This window comes from Calliphora vicina, chromosome 1, assembly GCF_958450345.1.
Source record: "Calliphora vicina chromosome 1, idCalVici1.1, whole genome shotgun sequence".
NCBI lineage: Eukaryota > Metazoa > Arthropoda > Insecta > Diptera > Calliphoridae > Calliphora > Calliphora vicina.
In genome coordinates this window covers 163,997,972-164,019,905 of record NC_088780.1, presented here as the reverse complement: position 1 = coordinate 164,019,905, position 21,934 = coordinate 163,997,972, and the positions used below count along the sequence as shown (strand labels likewise).

Sequence of the window (21,934 nt, the reverse complement as noted above, 5' to 3'; positions counted from 1 at the left end):
CCATATTAAAATACGATAAATCAATAATTTTCATCTTTAAATTAATATTTTTCCATATTGAAGTAAACAATTTCAACATTACTAGACTTTCGTTAATGTTTCTTATTGATTCAATATGGTTTTTATTGATTTTAAGTTGTTTTTTCTCTGAGTGTACTATTGCACCCCTGATCTACTTCTTCCCGTTTGTTTCGAATCTCCTCATGTCTTGGAGTCCATATTAGCTTTTCAAGGTGTTGTCAAAGCTGAAAGTGATCTATATCAAGTTATCTTAGCCTGCATCATGTTACCGTTTCCTTCTCTTCATGGTTCTTTCCTGATCCAGAGAATGGCAGAGCAGTGGTAGTTGTAGATCACCCAAATTTCGTCTCATTAAATGCCGTTTCCTCAATCATATTCCAAGCGGCGACCAAGGGGATATGGTGGTACTATTGCACCATTGTTTCAACTACTTTCCGTTTGTTTCGAATCTCTTAATGTCTTGGAAGCCATATTAACATTTCAAGGTTTGGACAACACCTGGGCTAATGAAGAAATGTAATTGAGAAGACATTTGAGAAGACCTATTTAAATTGGAGTTGTGAGATTGACACATAGCTGTACAGTACAGTGTACACATAGATATCAATGGTCGACGTGTGAGATTCTCGGATGTTTCTTGCGGATGTATTGATGGTGTAGATGGTGCAAATCAGTGCGGGCATCGGCCAATATGAGGGAAACCAAGTTCATCAGCTAAAAGAACCAGCTAATGCTTGTCTGTACTATCAGGGTAGACCAGGCGCAGATCCAGAGGGGGTGAAATAAGAATTCCCCCCCCTCAAAACCGAAAAGTTTTCATATAAAAAAGTAGAACAAATTTTAATTATTCCCCCCCAAATGGTTGACCTAGATCCGCGCCTGATGTAGACTGAGTTCATCACAGCGGTGGACAGAGTCTGTAGCCTAATCATCTATTGTTGGAATTGTGATCTTATAGGTCCTATTAAAGCTCGATGGACGTAATCTGTCCCAGTATTAGTCTCTCTACATTTTGTACGATGGATAATATGATTATGCTTTAGTCCGCCTGACGCTCTGAGTCTTAGAGCCAACTTAGCAGACAGGACTAAGGAGTGAAACTCAACCTTGTACAGAATGAAGAATTCACGAAGATTATATTTACAAACAATATCTTTCGCATTCGGAAGTCAAGGTTTTTTTCAAAAATTCAATAAATTCGATCATCGCCGTATTGTCTCGAAGACCTTTTGAATTGGTTTATGAGAATGAAAGAAGATTTGCTAAAACATATTAGCAAATCTTTCCAAAGCTATCACAAAAAGAGAACGATGAACTAAACACAAATTCGACAAACCAAATGTTTTTCATACTTCTCTGAATAAACCTAGAAACCCTATCAAAATAGAAGTTGAATTAAAATCACTTTTGATTCCCAAATAGCTCTATTTCAAAGACGATTGAATCATATAAAACTCCTATAATGATTCATGCCATTAAGCTATACTTCCTACACATTTCTTACAACAAAAAAAAACCAAACAGATCCTCCAAAAAGTGTCTGTTTAAGACTGAATCATTCATGCAGGTTTTGTGGCTGATGTGAGGATACTTTCATGAAGTTAATTTAGAATAAATTACGTTGTCCATATTTATAAAGAACTACCGCTAAAATGCAAAACAAAAGCGAAACACACAAAAACGAAAATATTAAATCTCAGGCTGTTAAATAAACGTCTGTCTATGAACAATGATTGCGTTGATGTGCTGCATTCAAAACTGAAACTTTGTTGTGGTTTTTTTATTAAACCATTTTATTATGACCAAAAAGAAAAAAAATCATTAAAGTTCCAGTTTAACTCTAAACAGTTAAGAAATATTTAGCTTTAAAGTTAAAATTTAACTTTGGACACTTGAAAATCAAACTCCAATATTTAGCCTTAAGTTTCAGAAGTGTATATTGTGTAGATGACGGTGTTCGCTGTTAAAGATCATTCAACATTCGCTGCCAACAGCAACAGGATTAAAATTAGTTTTTGATTATGCTTTCGAGCTTCTGGAAAACGCAATTTGTGTATGAAACATCAGCTTCGTTGATGTGGTTGGCTTTTTTTTTTTTTTTTTTTTTTGCTGCTAATGTCGTTGTTGTGGTCGCGATCTAAGGTATTTACGATTAGTTGCCGCTTTTTTTTATTAAAGCCTGCATTTTTTCGGGGGTCTTCAAAATATATTTTTTATATTCAAGTTTCATAAACGTACGAGTGATGAAAAAGTGTGTGTGAGAATTTTAAGCGAGTGTTTGCAAATGAGTGTGATTTTGTATTGCAAGCATCCCCAGCGGTATTCTGTTTTAAGCGGCAAGTAATTAACCCTTTTAGCAAATTTTTATTGTTCGGCCGATTTTAGCTTGGGGCCTTTCAGTGTCGGTCACCAAATGACGCATTATAAAAACATTATTAATGAAGGTCGTTTTAACAAAATAATTTGTTAATTTATATCTTGTGGTTTTAGTTTTAAGGGAGAGTAAGAGAGTTTAAGGTGGTATCGACCAGATAAAAGTGAAAATTTTAAGGACAAAATAGTTTTTGAAAAGGGAATGGCAAAAGTTGGTAATCAGGACAAAACAAATTGGAAAAAGATCACCATTTTGAGTTATAAGGACAACTAATTACTAGTCGGATCTTTATGATCATTAATTGATCTTAATTCACAAGAAGAGAGATAAAACATCAGAGTAGATTTAACAAACAAATTAGAAACTCAGAAGAATAGTAAGGAAATATAAAACACTTTATTCTAGAATTGTTTCTATTTGCCATATTTTGTCAACGTTCAGTTTTCTTTACGTAATATTTACTTAAACATGACTTAAAGTTATATTCCCAATACACTCTGTTCCCTTTATTGTACCTTCTCTTAGCTTCAGTTTAATTTAATGAAACCCCTAAAACCTCAAATAGGATTAAACAAACATTCCTAAATACAATTTTAAACTCTAAGAAATTTCTCATTGAAAATACCTTTAAAAATTCTTTACACCTAAAACCTAATAATAAAACTTCAATTAGTAGAGAAATAAATTTCCCAAAAGATTAAAAAACACTCTCTATAAATCACCTACTTTTTAACGATTATCTCATTTAAAATAAACCGACAAAAGAGATAAAAGAAACAGATCTTTATCTTAAAAATTCTAAAAATCACAAAAAAAAAAACAAAAAAATGAAAAGTATTGATTGGTAACAAATTTGATTTTAATTCTTTAACAAATTTATCAAAACAACTTTATTGAAAAAAAGGTTTAATAAAATATTTAAACAACTTTTTTTGTTTTAAACGACAACATGACGACGATCTTGTTTCTTGTTGATTTGTGTTTTGACGCTTCCTTCTTAATCAAGAATCTAGCAGCGTACTCTGAAAGAGAAATTATTGTGGCTGTCGTTCGTTTTGAAGATCATCATCATCATTGTTATAAACCAGCATTCTTGTGTAGCATCATCAGCCATTATTTTATTATTGAATGGTTGTTTGGTTGTCTTTAATTGAATCGTTTTTTAAATGGCCACATCAAACTGATTGTCTTCCATAATAAATTTTTAACTCTATTCATTCATTGTGATTTTTTAAGTGATCAGTGATCGCTCATTTTAATTATTCATAATTGACTTCTGCTTATTGTTACTTTGTTACGTAGCAGTGAGTGTGTTGTCTTTATTTATTTTCTTTTTTTTCAGTCTTGTTTCAATTTGTTGCTGCTACTAGTGCTTGTGAGAACAAATAAACCATGAGAACAAGAAGTTTTACAATAATTTGAAAGTACGAGGATCGTTTCAAATATTGAAATGTAACATGATCGTGTACAAACTAGCGATCCAAGCATATGTAGATGAAAACCAACCGAAACACATTATTTAATCTCAAATAGTCTCAATCGATCGATACAATCAAAATTAACATAAACCAGGCCATGTTTAGTCCGATCTATACAATAATTTGACCTCTTGAATCCATTTGAACGACATAATCATACCATTTCAACATCGACACGCTCTTATTGGAAAATATCCTGTTTTACTCTGTTTCATTAAGAATAAATTTTGGTGACTCTGAATCTAATGTTCAAAACAAACATAGACTTCTTTCCATATTTCTTTGTTATGAATAAATCTGTTAAGCATGTCGAGGGATAGTGTCAACTCTGAATTGTGAGTTAAGAGAATAATCATATGCACACCTGACAGTTACAATGTTAAATGAATGGGTCGAAAAGTTCATGCAATGAGAGCATTGACCTAATACGAGATAAATGGTTGTCACAAACATATACTTGTTTACTGTAACCATATATATGGTTGACACAATCATGTGAATCGTAAATTAACCATATTATGGTTACCACAACCATGTAAATAGTTACTGTGACTATAATATTGTTAAAAAACTTGTAACACTATTTAAATGGTTACAGTAACCATGGATAACTATATTTTTTCTCTGCGTTTATCGAAACAATCTGTAGTCTAGAATATTAAGCGGTTGTCTCTTAACAACCATTTCTTTCTAAATACTTTTTAACAGGTATTGCAACATATGGATGAGCGTTGTCAAGATGGAATGTTAAGTTTTCATGTCTGGCTTTAAATTCGATCTCTTACACTTCGGGTTATCGTAATGAATTCATTTGTCATCGCAAGTAATAATTCGGGCATGCAAAATTGTCTTTCAAGGTCTCTATGCTTCAATTCGTATGGTAGCCAATTCCAATGCTTTTGGATGAATCCTGCTGCTTGCAAACGTTTTGAAATTCCTGATTGAGTAGCTACCAATGATTTTGCAAGCTCTTATTGAGTTTTACAACAATATTCATGGAGTAATGCCTCCAATTCTTGGTCTTCAAACTTTTTTGGCTGGCCTGGGCGATCTTTGGCGTTTCAAATAAAAAAAGTAAAGCAAAACTTCCCGCATATGACGCTTTGTTGGTAAAAAATTCGACATTTTTCATGGCCACAGTTCGAGCTAAACATCGTGTGATTTTCGAAAAACAAATGCATCCACAACGCGTCACTGATTTGTACGGATTTTAGGCTAGAGACATCTTAGGAATCTACGCTCAATAAAACAAACAATTCAATTACTCTGTGATCGTGATCGTGTGATTTCATACCATTGAATTTCTTTTTATCGGTGTTTTTGAATGGAAAATCATGTCGATTTTCCAAATCGACACAAAACTTATAGCACAACTCTCGCATTAAGTTAGCGGAAAATAAATAAGACTTTAATTAAAAAAGCTCAAGCTTTATGATCACTTAAAGACGATCAATTAATGGCTTTTGATTGACTTTGCCATTACACTTTTCTTAATTGAACTAAATTGAGAAGTGATTGTACAAGATTTTGAGGAATTACATTTCATTTTATAAGGAAGTTAAACTCTTGTAATATAACATGATAATTAAGTTGTTATTTATAGTTGATAAAGTCTATGAAGAAAACATTTGTTCTTGATTATTATAAGAATTTCACTACTGCCAGCCTAAAAACTGTGTTATCATTATGTCATTAAAGCGTGTTTTTCAAAAGAAACAAAATACTAAAAATTGGCTACTTTGATGGTCATGTGTCACAGCTAAATGTCATAATTTAAATGACATCTGTTTAGTTAATTTTTCACACTCTGAAACATAAAATAAACGCACACACGCATTAAAACATATGCAAATTCAACCAACAATACAACTTCTTCAGAAGTTAATACAACAGTAACAAAAAAAACACAAATGTCATCATCAGCATAACTAATTGAGATTATGTAAAAAAAAACAGAAACAAACACCCGCTACATTTCTTCACTCTTCTGTAGACAGTCATGTTTGAGTTGAACAATGTATAATTATATTTTGTGACAGTGATGGTAGAGGGGGGAAATAAGGGAAGTCATGTCATACTTTTTTAATAAATATGTACTTAAATGAGTAGAGTTGAGTGGCAGGGAGTTGGTTTAAATATAATTTATTATTAATGAAAACCTTGTTTAGTTAAAGAGTTCCTTTTGTATGAATTCTTAACATTTGCTTATATACTTAACCATATTATATAAATTATATTAACTGATGTACGTGTATTACAAATATTTTTGTAGTATTATTTAGTCATTACTAATTGAGTCTTTTCATTTCACTTCGAAGGACCTACAAATGTGTTCAATGTGTCTTTTTGTGTTTTAGCAATGACTTGGCCTTTTTTTGTGTTTTGGGTGTGTAATTTGTGAGTGTAAGAATAATTTTGTACGTGCTTTATCTTGATTTAGTGATCATCATAATACGTGTCAGGGTAATTAAGCAAATAGAAGACTATTTTATAAAGGTTGTTCTAAATTCACGCAAGCTTTGAAATTGGCGCCAAAAAAAAAAATTTTTGACAGCTGACGGTTTGGAGTTTACTAACTTCAAATGAAGCATTAGTGGAGAGACAAATACATTTTGATTTTTGAACAATATTTCAAAAAAAAATAAAATTTTGCCAGCCACATTTCCATAATTTTGTACAAAATATGGTCGAAATATTGATTTAACTTTATCATCAGTGAAGAGAGTAATTGAAAAATTCATAGAAAATTAGATCAATTGAGGTGCAAAACAAATCGTTCCAAAGTCAATATCAAAGCAGTGAGTGAGAATGTTGCTGAAAGTTATGGAAGATTTCGAAACAATTCGGAACAATTCGGCGTCGTTTACAAGAATTTTAACAGCTTAACAGCATGTACTCACTGAAGATCAGCAATAACAAGATCTGAAGTCTAAAGACCTGGCACAGCGAAGAGAGTTCGTTGAATGGATTATTGAACATTAACAAAATTGACTTATTTGGAGCTCAGAGTCACAGTCGCTAAACAAATGGATGCAATGTGTGACTTTTTGGGGCAGATATGATAACAGAGTTATTTCTGCCTAACTTCGATGATACGGGCCGACGCACATACGGCCCGTGAAATAATTCAATTACAGCATAAAACATTTTCTGGTTGTATACTCTCTCGTTTTCAGTGGTTAGAATTGTTCTCCTAGATAGTGTGATTTAACACCATCTGATTTCTGTTTACGAGGTTATTTGAAGTCAAAGGTCTATGCCAACAGGACCCCAATCACCCGTTAATCGAAGGAATCCCAAGCTTCATCAACCAAATCAGCCTCATTTATGTCTTATCCTTAAAGATCACTGTATACAAATGAAATTTTAAAATTTCCTTCTTGGTTTTGCAAACATTAGAATCAGATCTCCAATTCCAATTATAGGTCCCTTTTTTGGCTAGCCTGGGTGATTTTTGTCTTCCGTATCAATATCACCATTTCTGAACCGAACAAATGTGCTCTTGCTTCGGTGAGAAAAGCAAAACTTCCCGCATATGACGCTTTGTTGGTGTTTACGCCAAAAACCACACATAGCGATTTCCCCACTTCCCTGCAATTCCTATTTTCCCACAATATATATAAATGCAGAATGTTATATGTTGCAGTATACTTCCACTTGTCATTAAGTACTAAATTAATCGTAGAGTCGTAAATACTTCTTTTTGAGAGAGATACAAATCTAACTCTAACCTGTTCACATCGCTGTATTACTCCTACTTCTTCTACTTGGTAAGAATCCATCCTTCAAGCAATTATAAATAATTCGAAAATATCCTAATTATTTTGTTTTATTTCTTTCCTTTTTTTCCATATTTATTTGTGCAATTGTTCTGAGTAACAAAATCTAAACAATTTTGTTTCGGCTCAGAGAGTTTGAGCCGTCTTCCAATCATCCAGCCCTTTCCCCCTTCACCCAGCTTTTCAGCTCAACACCAAATTTGAAATTTTGAAAGCAAAAAAAAACGTTGTTCTTTACTCTAATATTCAATAACTATGTGAGAATAAATGACAGATATGTACCCTTCAAAATGACATATAAGTTATTAAAAACAAGATACGCCATCTATTGTAAATTCCGCATTTTTAAGTCATGAAATGGTAATATTGAATATCATAAATTCATCCAAATAACCTGGAGAAATACAAGTTTTTGACCTTGGGTCATCCGATTTTGAACATATTTGAAGTCCTCTGGACATTTCCATTTTTATTCTTTTAATAAATTAAAATGGAAATGTGAGAATGGCTCTAAAGAGTTTGGGTTTACAGAATATGATCAAAATAGGAAGACCCAAGGTTTACATAATCATTTCATTACAAACAATTCCTCAATATGATCAAATAAATATTTGATTTGATTAAATTACTAAACCCTCAATAACACCAAACAATATTTCAATAATTTATCATTGATTTATAACTCGTTAAAGATATTTCCAAATCAAAGCCTAAACATCTTCACATTTATAAAAATCACATGAGAGTTTATAACAAAACAAGATACAAATTATCTATTGTTTAAATTAAACTGACATTTTATGATTTTATATGTAAGAAATACAATACAAAAAATGTTGAATAAAATATTTATATGTAAATAAATGAGTATTTGCCCAGCAGTTGTAGGAGACTGTCCCAACCTATTGATTTTACCTATCATTTAGAGTGACAACTAGTTACATAACTAGCTACATGACTAGTTATTTTAACACATGCATGTCCAAATCAGGGGGACAATTAACCATTTTTTGATTACAATAAGTCTAATAGCTGGTCCAAAGAAGGCAATGCAGTTACCTTGCTATCTACCTAACTAACTGATTACTTGATCAAGTTATTTTAACACAGTCAGTTAAAAAAGACATCTTATCAACCAGTTGCTTGTAAACAAACCTTCCTCCGACAACGCTCCAATAGATTACTTTTGATGGGTAAAATAATTACCTTCTAAAGTGTAATACAAAATAAACCTTTAAAGTGACTACACTCTAGATTACTTAGAGACACTTAAGTGACAATTGAATTCACATTAGATTACCTGGGATGTATAAAGTAACCAATTGACTTCTCTCTCTACTACAAAGAGCAAATAAGTGTCAAATGAACCAAATATATAAATTGGAGTCAGATATTAGTGACAATTACTGTCTACTTTTTTAACAGCTGGGTGGTAACAATTTGTTTAAAATAGTTGATTGACTGACTGGTCTCATAAAATGTTATAATTAATTTCATCAAAAAGGTGTGATTTCTGGCAGTTTCAAAACTTTTGTCATTTTGTTAGAAACAAAAGGCAAAGCCCACGCTTTCATATTGAATAACTAAAATTTAGGGTACAAAGTTCAATTGTTTTTATGAACAAATGAATTAACTAAGTATTGTTTTTGATTAAAAATTTGTATATGACATTCCACGTTTATGGTTTATTTAAATAAAAGTGATCATCATAACTAGTATGGTTAATATTTTAGGAATGTCTCGATCGATCTTGGACTTTAATTAAAACATTTTATGATTTCTATGTTAGCAGTTCTTACACAGAGAAAACAGATTCGTGATAGCAACCGAATTTGTTGCCAATCGAATGATTCGGTTGCACACATAGAATTTTTCAGTTCTAACAACAGAAAATCAGTTGATAAAGAAGAATTTCAGTTGAGGCAACAAAACTTTAGTTGCCCGTTCCAAAATATTGTAGCCACAACTGTAAAATTCGGTCAATAAGACAGAAGTATTCGATTGGAAACAAATTCAGTTGCTATCACGAATCTGTTTTCTCTGTGTAGAAATTTATTAACAATTTTATAATTTTATGATTAAAACAATTTAAAAGAGATTTCTTTTCTTAGTTGAAATCGTTTTTTTTTTACTATTTTAAGCTGCTTAAGAATCGTTTTATAATTGTTATTGTTTTATAATCATAACAGATTTATTGGGAAATTTCCCTATAAAAATAGAAACAAACCGATTTTTATAGTTGTGTGATTTTTGTTTTTATAATTCCTTCATTAAAAAGTTTATAGCAAAATGTATGATTATGTTTTAATTTGGTGGTTTTGAAAGTTTGACACCGAAAAGTTTAATTGTGGGACATATACGTGATCAGTTGCATGTTTTCAAAATAAATAGTTTGAAATGGGAGAGTTGGAAATGTAGTAAAAACAAGTAAGAAAGTATGATCGGTCAAGCCCGACCATATAATACGCTACACTAAGTAAAAGAGCAAAAAAAAATTTTCTTTTAAAATTTCAATAATTTATATTTTTGAGTGATTTTCGGAAGTGGGCCTTATATGGGGGCTATGACCAATTATGGACCGATCACCATGAAATTAGGTCGTGTGATTTATGTCTATATTAGAGTTAACTATGTTGAATTTTGTGTGTATACCAACATTTTTAAGCGATTTATGCACGTTAAAGTGATTTTCGGAAGCGGGTCTATATGGGAGCTATGACTAATTAGGATAGGAATTACCCCCCCCCCCCAAAACCAAAAAGTTTTCATAAAAAAATTAAAACATGAAAAATGTAGAACAAATTTTAATTACATCCCCCCACCCCAAACATATGGTTGACCTGGATCCACGCCTGGCCTAGTATGACAACAATTAATAACAGATCATTGATGAATCTTAGGAAGTTGAAAATAGTTTTGGCTTATAAAATTTTCCAAAACGGGTAAATTTTCTATGATTGGAAAAACATTTCTCAAACGATCTTTGACTTTTATATCTTTCTAGAAAGATATAACGATAACGATTCCATTATCACTAAATGTGAAATTTAATAATGAATAAGAAAATATTTGCAACAATACAAAAACCTTCTGGAACTCACATGGACGCACGATGCAGTACGGTTTATAAAACATTGATCCATTTAAACTCAAACTTTCAATATTTCAGTCAAGTGCCGCCAAATAGTAACAAAAAACCTCTAATTTTTATGTTTATTATTGGATTGCATGCCATAAAACAACTTATGCTCGTTATAATTTCAGCTAAATTGAATTCGAATTCAAATTGAAATGAATCAAGTTCCGAAAACCTAAAAAGAAAACTGTTTCACACGCACATGTTACATTTGAACTACATTCTTGCAAACATTTACAGTTAAATTCCTTATAAAACTATATTTTTTTCTTAAGAATTCAATTCCCTTACAAACGCTACACACAAAAAAAAGCAATTTCATTCAAATAACTTAAATCATTTAGATGATTTTTAGTAGATTTTGTTTCCAACATTTGGGGTTAAATGAGCGTTTAACTATAAAAAAATAGATTAAATAGAAACAAAAACCAACAACAACAGCGATTTTTATGAGTTTTTCATTGTAAAACGATCGAACGAAACGCTTGATGTTGGCCGATTAAAATTAATTTTTCGGCATTTTTTTTAGTTTAAACAAATGTATTTATTTTTAGCATGTTTTTATTGTTTTTTTTTTAATTTAATAATTAAATATTAATAAAATATGGCAACAATAAAAAGATCAAAATAATTTGTTGATAAACGGAAATGGTTTAAATCGCACCATTTAAGATTTATTGAATGGAAACAAAAATATTATGTAGCAGTGAAAGTGTTGAAAATTTTGATTGATTAAAAAATAAATTAAAATAATTATACGAAATAAATTATTCAGGCTTGAGTTCATATAAATTTCTAAGAAAAAACAGATTATTTTAATTGTATTAATTCCAAAAAAAAAAAAAAAAATCATTTAGACCAGGGCACAGTGGTTTAGAAACTTTTTTTTGGAAATAATCAGATATCTTGTTTGAGCTGAGGTGTTTCCGAGTTGCGTATGTTCAGCTTCCTAGCGATAATTGGGGCCAGTGCGTAGCCCCCCAAAGTTGGTCATCTCGAGTCTCAAATTTTTTAAAAAAATCGCCAAAAATCCATGTATGATCCGAATGAGCTGAAATTTTAAATATAAATAGCCTGAGAAGGTCTACAAAAAATACGCTTACAAGTGTAGGTTATCTCTATTAGTTGAAGAGATATTCAGGTTTATTGATTTATTTTTTTTTAATTTTGCTCGATCTTTTTTTGGTTTTTTAGATATGGCGGCCCTACCGAGGGTCGAAATTAAATATCAGCTATATTGACAATAAAATTCTAAATAAAATAAAATAACTTGCTAACAGTTATCTGTTCCCTATAAAAAGTTATACGCATCCAAAGTTGAAACTTGTAAAAAGGGCAGTATTTTTTAAGTTTTTTCCCAAAAAAGCCCATATATTTTTTCTTTTGTAGAAAAAAATTTTCTTTGGGACTATATAAAATTTTTATATGATCCGGAAAGACAACTTAATGCATAATCGTGCAAAGAATCACTTAAACGGCCTATTAAACCCCGCAGGCCTATCCAAACTTGGCCGATTTTTTAAAAAAAAATTTCGATTTGAGTAGAAAATTCTAAAAAGGCAAAGCACGGATTCACGAAAAAGCTCCATATTTATATAACCCCATATGTTTCTTAAATACTTACTAAGTATTTTTACTATCACACGGTAAATAACGTCACAGTATGCACTTTTCCTTAAAAACTCAGTTTTTGGAACACATTTTCCCCGTTTTAGGAATTTCGTTATTTGAAAATAAAAAATGTCAAAAATTCTAATGCTATTGATTTAAGGACATTTTTGTCTATATTGGTTCCAAATTTTGTTATGATAACTTTAACTGTTAAAATTTTAAATTAATTCAAATTTTGTATTTTTATTCGTGGAAAATCACCATTTTGTATTTTTTTTTAGTTTTTAAGACAAATGACGTCCCAAAATTTTATAAAATTATTTAATTTTACTAAAATATCAATCGTCAAGTCCTAAGATTTTCAACAATATCAAATACTTATATAAAAAGCCTTTATTTACTCCTCAAAAGTTCCACAAACCTTGCCCGCTTTGACAAATTTGTACGTTTTTTCATATAATTCGTGCAAGTTTTTTTTTTGCTTCGAAAATGTGGAATTTTGAGCCAACTAAGCGTCATATGCAAAAATGAAAAATAACCCGAAGCTTAATATTTAATATTAAGCTTCGGGTTATATAAAATTACAATAACCCGAAGCCTAAGAGATCATATGTGGTGGGAACAAAAGCTGCTGAAATCGTAACTGATTCGTTTGAAGCGAGCATTGTCTGAAAAACGGCCAGATTAAATCGTAATATTTCATCATGACAACGATCGGCTACATTATGCAATATGTGCCTGTTAAAAACTATTTAGAATGACGTGGTTGGGAAATTTTGCCTCGCCTGGCCCGTTTGACTACTATTTGCTTCGATCGATGCAGAATGCTCACTCTAGGATACACTTCACTTCAGAACAGAGTATCCCAAATTGGCTTGATTCGTTCTTGGCCTGAAAAGATGAGCAGTTCTTTTGGCTCGGAATCCATATGATGCCAGAAAGATGGGAAAAGGTCATAGCTAACAATGGTCTAATACTTTCAATAAATTTATATTGTAGAAATGTATCAAAATAAATTAAAAAAAAATCTCGAATTTTTAACTTCAAGCATTAGAGGTTCAATTGTTTTATTTACTGCAAAGGCCTACAAATTCCATAGATTTTGCAAGTTTTATATATTTTTAAAACTGTTTGCTTAGCCCTTGTATATTGTGCTTCCCAGTTACTTCAAATTCATTATCAAATCATGTAAAGCAACTGTGAGTGAGTACTATTAAAGTGAATTTATATGATTTTAATGTGCGTGTTTCAGTTAAATTAATTTTAATTAATTGAATAGTTTTGTGTGTTGTGTTTAAATTAACATAAAGTTTTGTTCGTGTTTTTTTTAGACAAAAAATATTTAAATATAAACTTGGAAACAATATTAAAAAGGGTTTGATTTTAATTTAAATTATATTAAGAACTTTAAGTCAACTTTAAAATAATTTTTTTAGATATACATAATTGCCCAATTCACAATTGATGTCGTAGTGTTGTAGCTTTGTATGTCATAAATATTTTTCAAACTAATTTTTCGAAACAAAAACAAAACATTAATAAAAAAATTACGACATACAACGATACAACGCTACGACACCAATTGTGAATTGGGCAAATACAATATCATATTCATTAATTTCAGAAACTTGAAAACGTTTTTTAATTGTTTTTTTTCTGTTTTTTTTTCAATACAAATTTCATGAAAAATTAAAATGGCTTCCTTATTGATCAATTAATTTGTATTGTTATTTTAACCAAATAAAAACCACACAAAAGTATGTCAAACAAACCCCTAAGATGTTCTTATTATTTCTAAACAACCTTTCATTAAATTCCCCCTATGTGTATGCAGTAAAAAGTTAGGTTTTTTAAATTAATACCTAAAAAACAACAATAACAAAAAGGTATTATCAGTCATTTTGCCATAGTGTCATCATTAATGAAGTAAAAAAAAACGAAATTCATCAAAATCATGTACAAAAGCGCGTTAAGATAAATTATATAAAAGTCCTAAAAACAAAAACAACATGATTATATGAGCAAACATACATATTTAGGGAGGACATTTAACAGACCAGTTAGTGGTTGCATTTACCATACAGAATACGACATTTCTTCGTACAATAAATATAAAAACAAACACGCAGCTGTTTGTGTAAATAAAGAAATAACAACAAACACACAATACAGCTCTCAGATAATGAAAAATAAAAAAACAACATTACTTACGCACGCCATTATTGTCCAAAGGCAACGAAGCAAGTAATGTTATCAATAAAAAATACATATATAAATGTACGATTATGTGGACAAACAAACATCCATACATATGGATGCATGGACATAAACTAACAACAACAAACATAAACATCAAAAAGCGAACACCCGAAAACATGAAAAACGACCTCTATGTTTACATACGAGTGCAAACAAACCCACCAACAAACATACATATGTATGTACATCAACTCAAACATATTAAATTATTGAGCGAGGGGAGAAGCAAGAGTAAAAAGTAAAACAGGAATTTGTAAATAAACAAACATACACCGACATACACATATTCGTTCATGTAAACAATGAAGTTATTTTTTGATAAATTGCAAGCAGAATAAGAAGAAGATTTGCTGAATTGGACAATTTGTTTGTAATGCAACTTTTGGAAACTTAAAATTGATTAATTTTAATTACAAAACTAATTTTCCTTATTAAATAATCAAAATCTTATGTTATGGTGTGGAGTTGAAATAAATACAAAAATAGATCGTTTGGTTTACAAGGACATTTTAGCCAACCATATGTTTCCACATGCCGAATGGATTTTTCAGCATGATAATGACTCCAAACACTCGACAAAGTTGATCAAAGATTGGTTATCAGCTAATCGGATTAAAGTCTTGGATTCGCCTGCGCCATAGAGTAAATTTTCGGCGTTTTAAAGCGCAGGATCGGAACTCGCCGTTTTAGTAATAAGTTCACTCAGAGAAAAAGTATAGTTGGGCATGTTTACTGTAACCATTTCAACATTGTTACAAGCTTTTTAACCATATTATAGTCACAGTAACTATTTAAATTGTGGTAACCATGATATAGTTAATTTACGATTCACATAATTGTATCAATCATATATATGGTTACAGGAAACACGTTACACATTAACCATATTTTGGTTACTACAATCATTTAAATATTTACTGTGACTATAATATGGTTAAAAAACTTGTAACAATGTTGAAATGGTTACAGTAAACATGCCCAACTATACTTTTTCTCTGCGTGCATGAGCTGATCAGAGTGGGAATCAATACTCAGTACTAACAAATCTTATAGAATCTATGCCAAAACAATGTGCGGAGTCCATAAGAAACAAAGGGTATCACGCGTAGTACATATATGTAGATAAAAAAAAATAGGTAACAAATCGAAGTTGTCCTGGTTTTTTCCATATATGTATCTCCTTATATCTCATTCATTTGTACGCCGATTTTCTCGAATTTAAATAGCAACAGAGGCGAGAGAACTGAAAGTTGACATACAGACGAACATATGGCTATATCGACTCCGCTATCTATAACGATCCAGAATATTGTTACGAAATTCAAATATAACGATTTTAAGGTCTGATTTAAAAGTAGCATAATGCTTTCAAATAACAGTGCTGTAATAGCAAACTGTAACATATCTGTGGGCATTATTAAATAAAAGCTTTCAGTTGACCATTGATCGTAAGTTGGCAACGCTGTATATTCGAATATTCAGTTAAAGAACATTGTAGAAAGTACACCACAGATGGCGTATGTATTAGTAAGATCTAGAATATTCGAACTTTGACAGTTAAAGAGCAATGGCAGCGTTATAAATAGTGGCAGAGGTTGCAGTCGTTAGTCAGTTTATCAGAGAAGCTTTTCGAATAAACATCAACTTAGTGCCTTAAAGTGTGTTGTGTTTTTCAAGTAAATTCGAGTACATTATAAATTGTGTCTGTATTTCTGAGAATTTATAAACGTGTATAAAAAAAACATTGAGTGGCTATTTAATTCTGTGGTTGTTGTACATTTTGAATAAATAAAGAGTTGTTACAATTTTTAAACTACTAAACGGCTTTTATTTGCAATCAAAAGTATCCGGTTTATTTAAAGGAAATAAACCAAACGTTTTGAAAAGGTTAAAACGTAACAATATGAATTCCGAGCCAAATGGACTGCTCATCTATTGAAACCAAGAATAAATCAAGCCAATTTCGTATACTCTGTTCTAAAGCGTCCCAGAGAGAACGTTCTTCATAGATTAAGATAATTAGTAGTTGGACGAGGCAAGGTCTGGACTGTAAAACGGGTGAAACAAAACTTCCCAACCACTTCTGTCTGAATAGTTTTTTAATAAATATTTCAGCATATGACCAAGCGTTTTCATGATGGCATATTACGGTTTCATGTTTTGCCCCATATTCAGGTTTTTCAGCCAATGCCCGCTTCAAACGAATCAGTTGCGATCGGCAAAGGTTCCCTATGATGTGTCTGGTCAGATTTCAGCAGCTTATAATATATAGCACCCTTTTGCTCAAATACAGAGAATTAGCTTAGCGCCAAGGATATTTGGCTTTAGGTTCGATTCGGCTGGTTGGCCGGTCTCTTAAACTTCGGATTATTGTAATTGAACCACTTTTCATCGCAAGTACCGATTCGGTGTAAAAATGATTTTCTTTTACAGCATTCATGATCGTCTTTACAGGTGTCTCAGCTTTAATTTCCCAGCTTTTGGATGAATACTGTTGCTCACAAAAGTTTTGAAATTGCCGTTTGAGTAGCTCCCAAAGATTTTGCAAGCTCTTGTTGAGTTTCACAACAATCTTCATGGAGTAATGCCTCCAATTCTTGGTCTTCAATCTTTTTTGGGTGGCCTGGGAATCTTTGTCTTTCGGATCAAAATCACTATTTTTGAACTGCACAAACCATCTCTCACGTATTGAAACGGATGGAACACATTCACCAGAAGCTTCGGTTGACTCTTCAGCGGCACTTTTTTTCAAATTAAAGAAGTTAAGCAAAACTTCTCGCATATGACGCTTTATTGGTGCAACATTTTTATTTTCGAAGCAAAAAAAACTTTGTTGTTTACACTATAATGTTCAATAATGAAATGAGATTAAATGACCGAATGTACCCTTCAAAATGACATATAAATTATTTAAAACAAAAACCGCGTTCAAAAGATGCGCCATCTATTGTAAATACCGCATTTTTAAGTCATACACCCAATATAAGGACATTTTTGCTAAATAATTATTATCTCAAGGTCCCCTCATGGTCCCACTCTGAATTTTGTATGTGTTTTTTACCATACAATGACTTATATTTGAGAAAAGTCTTTATTCTTTGTTCAAGGACAACTTTATAATTCAATATCCTGTATTTAAAAGAAAAATATTTTTAGGAAAATATACAAAAGCATTAATATGAATCAATATTGTTAAAATAGGATAAGCAGCTAAAAAGTTAAACACAATGTTAGGCCTTCCTTATATACAATTTGAAATGCAAACCTCGATATAATACAAATATAAGACGAATTAACAATTTTTGAGGAACTCAAAATTTCGTGTACCCAGATTAATATCTAGTGCCTTGTCGAAACTATGTTTTTTCTCCCCAAATAATTTCTTAACTACCAACACAAAGTATTATAATGTAACATTTTAATAAATTGAAACCAATTATAAGCTTCATCTCATATTTTTCTCATTTCTTTATATTACAGATCCTGCCACCTTAAACATCTTTGCAACACGACCGAATCCCAAAAAGAAGCGCAAAAGTCGTACAGCCTTCACGAATCATCAGATATTTGAGTTGGAAAAAAGGTTTCTCTATCAAAAATATTTATCGCCGGCAGATAGAGACGAAATTGCCGCCGGTCTAGGACTCTCAAATGCCCAGGTAGAGTAAACACCACAATTTTATTATAGCAAAACAACCCATTATAATAATACTATTGTAATTTATTTATTAAATATTTTTCCATGCTCACATGACCATGACTATGATACAATTTGTCCAGGTGATTACATGGTTCCAGAACAGACGTGCCAAACTAAAGCGGGACATGGAGGAGCTCAAAAAGGATGTTGAAAGTGTGAAACAATTGTCAGCTCATAAAAGTTTTTTAGAAAATGTTAATGATTTAAGTATTTTAAAGACACGACCAGTCAGCCGACATCAGCAGCAGCCGCCGACAGCCCCACAGCATCCCCCCCATTCGGAAGTCCATTCAGCAGCGCTTACACATGGCAACCATACTACGGGAGTCTACAGCAACACAACATCCTCAGGAAGACTATCATCAGCAGCAGCAGCAGGAACAACAGGGATCAACATTTCAACAGTACAACAGCTGTCACAACAACACCAGCAGCACCTCAACACTACAACAACAACAACAACAACCACCACAACCAACACGTGCAATGAAAGCAGAAACGAAAGCGGTAATTCAAGCGGAAGTAGCGAGGAGTCTCTACAAACTCAACAACAAAATCCACAACTGCTCAACCGGCAGCAGCAGCAACCACAACAACATCAATTCCAACCCCGTAACCTACAAATCAACCACAGTCGAGGATAAAAAGGATATAAAATTATTGAAAATGTTTACACTGATTCATTACAGCCAAGAAAAGCAAAGAAATTCCAACTTGTAATTCGAAACCGTATTAACTAGTAAAAGAAAATACTTTCCAAACAATTGTAAAATTATGTAACTTGATTTATTCCTTGTTGTGAATTCAATTTAAATACAATATTTTAATTATTTGCAATATTTGCCAAAATGTTTTTTACATTTAAAGAAAAATAAAATTTGTTTACATGTATTATTTACCACAAAAGGTTTTCCATTTTCCCTATTATCTTAAATTAATGTCTGTGTATGTATAATTATATCATAATGTATGTATTGTGTTCCTAATGATGTCTGAAATATTAAATTTCCTTATTAAAATTTAAATTAGTTCTTTCATATGTGATTTTTTTTGTATTGTATTCTCCAGATTTCTTTTTTTTTTTGTTTGTCTTCCTTTTCTTTTTTCTTACAGCTTTAGATTTGCTTAATAATGTTTTCCTATATTAATATTAATTACGCTGTGTAAATGATAATCCTTTATAAATAAGTATTAAATTAATTTATTAATGTATTAAGTAAATAGTCAAATAAATAAAAAAAAAACTTTAAAAACTAATGATTTAAAGAAATTTTTAATTATTTTTTCTGGAAGTCTTTAATGAAGTAGTATTTCTAACAGAGTATGAAAAAAACAAACAAAACATTTCGCAAACGTTTGCAAAATGTACAAAACAAATCAAAATTTTTAAATTGTATTGTACATGAGCAAAAACAAAACATAAACTTTTCAAGTGACAAAGAGAGAAAACGAAACAATTCGAATTTCACTCATCTGCATTATTTAATTTACCGTTACAATCGTACATTTGAGTACAAAACAGATAGAGAAACGTATTTTTTATTCCTTTTGTTTGTTTTTGCACTCTGTTCTCTATTATAATGAGTAAATCAATTACTAAACGTTTGTGAAACGTTTTTTCTCAGAATGTTTCAATATTGTTCTTACTCTTTTCTTTTCTAGCTGCGTACGTTTATATTTATGAACAGTTTGCGCTCACGAGCAAAAACAATACAAAACAAAATGGGACAATCATTTTCATTGATTATGTTTGGTTTTTGTTTTACTCACTGCAAAGAACAAAACAAAACGATAACAAACGTTTCGTTTTGTTTGTTTCCGTACTCTGATTTCTAATCCTTTTTTAAAACAGAAATATTTCTATTTCTACTCCTCTTTTTAAAAAAGTAGGATTTCTACTCCTTTTTTAAAAAAAAAACTAGTATTTGTACTCCTCTTTTTTAAAAAAAAGTAGTATTTCTACTCCCTTTTTTAGAAAAAGTACTATTTCTACTCCTTTTTAAAAAAAAAGTACTATTCCTATGCCTTTTTAAAGAAAGTAGTATTTCTACTCCTTTTTTTAAAATAGTAGCATTTCTACACGTTTTTAAAAAAAAATAGTTTTCTACTCCTTTTTTAAAAAAGTAGTATTTCTACTCCTTTTTTAAAAAAGTAGTATTTTTACTGCGTTTATAAAAAAAAATAGTATTTCTACTACTTTTTTAAAAAAGGTAGTATTTCTACTCTTTTTTTAAAACAAAGTAGTATATCTACTCCTTTTTTAAAACAAAGCAGTATTTCTACTCCTTTTTTTACAAAAAGTAGTATTTCTACTCCTTTTTTAAAAAAGTAGTATTTCTACTCGTTTTTTTGCAAAAAGTAGTCTTTCTACTCCTTTTTTTACAAAAAGCAGTATTTCTACTCCTTTTTTAAAAAAGTAGTATTTCTACTACTTTTTATAGTAGTATGTATTTCTATTCCTTTTTTTAAAAAAGTAGTACTTTTACTGCGTTTATAAAAAAAGTAGTATTTCTACTACTTTTTTAAAACAAAGCAGTATTTCTACTCCTTTTTTAAAACAAAGCAGTATTTCTACTCCTTTTTTTTACAAAAAGTAGTATTTCTACTCCTCTTTTAAAAAAAGTAGTATTCCTACTCCTTTTTTACAAAAAGTAGTATTTCTACTCCTTTTTTACAAAAAGTTGTATTTCTACTCCTTTTTTTACAAAAAGTAGTATTTCTACTCCTTTTTTACAAAAAGTAGTATTTTTACTCCTTTTTTTACAAAAAGTAGTATTATTTACTCCTTTTTAAAAAAGTAGTATTTCTACTCCTTTTTCAAAAAAGTAGTATTTCTACTCCTTTGTTAAAAAAGTAATATTTCTAAAAAAGTACTATTTACTTTTTTAAAATAGTAGTATTTCTACTCCTTTTTTAAAACAAAGTAGTATTTCTACTAATATTAAAAAAGTACTATTTTAATTTTTAATTTCACTACTATTTCTACTACTTTTTTAATAGTTTTTCTACTTCTTTTTTTAAAGAAAGTAGAATTTCTACGACTTTTTTAAAAAATAGTAGTATTTCTACTATTTTTTTAAAAATAGTAGTATTTGTACTATTTTTTTAAAAATAGTAGTATTTCTACTACTTTTTTAAAATAGTATTTCTACTCCTTTTTTAAAAAAAAGTAGTATTTCTAATTCTTTTTTTTTTAAAAAAAGTAGAATTTTTACTACTTTTTAAAAATTGTAGTATTTCTACTATTTTTTAAAAAAAATAGTAGTATTTTTTAAATAATAGTAGTATTTCTACTCCTTTTTTTAAAAAATGTAGTAGAATTACTACTTTTTAAAAATACTGCTTTTTACTACTTATAATATTTCTACTACTTTGCCATGGCGTAGTGCTAGGGCCAAGATTTGGTTATATGTATACATATTCCTTCCTACAATTTCAATACGAGTTCAAGTTTATCATACAGAGAAACTTACATAAAGTTCGGTTTCATGAGTGGAATTTTATACAGCATAAGATAAACATTCAAAATAGGAGACATAAATCCATTCAAATACATACATACAAACAGAAAGGGCG

The 21,934-nt window shown here is 30.6% G+C and overlaps 1 protein-coding gene across 1 annotated transcript in view; it reads left to right on the top strand.

Annotated features, from left to right (window-relative positions):
* lbl (ladybird late) overlaps positions 1–18,904 on the top strand; it is a 109,444-nt gene extending 90,540 nt beyond the window's left edge. The window contains exons 2-4 of the mRNA XM_065511299.1: positions 18,139–18,317; positions 18,439–18,511; positions 18,577–18,904. Coding sequence (XP_065367371.1) covers positions 18,139–18,317; positions 18,439–18,511; positions 18,577–18,848 — 524 coding nt within the window. The 3' untranslated portion in view covers positions 18,849–18,904. The remainder of the gene's footprint in view (positions 1–18,138; positions 18,318–18,438; positions 18,512–18,576) is intronic.
* The last annotated feature ends 3,030 nt before the right edge of the window (positions 18,905–21,934 follow it).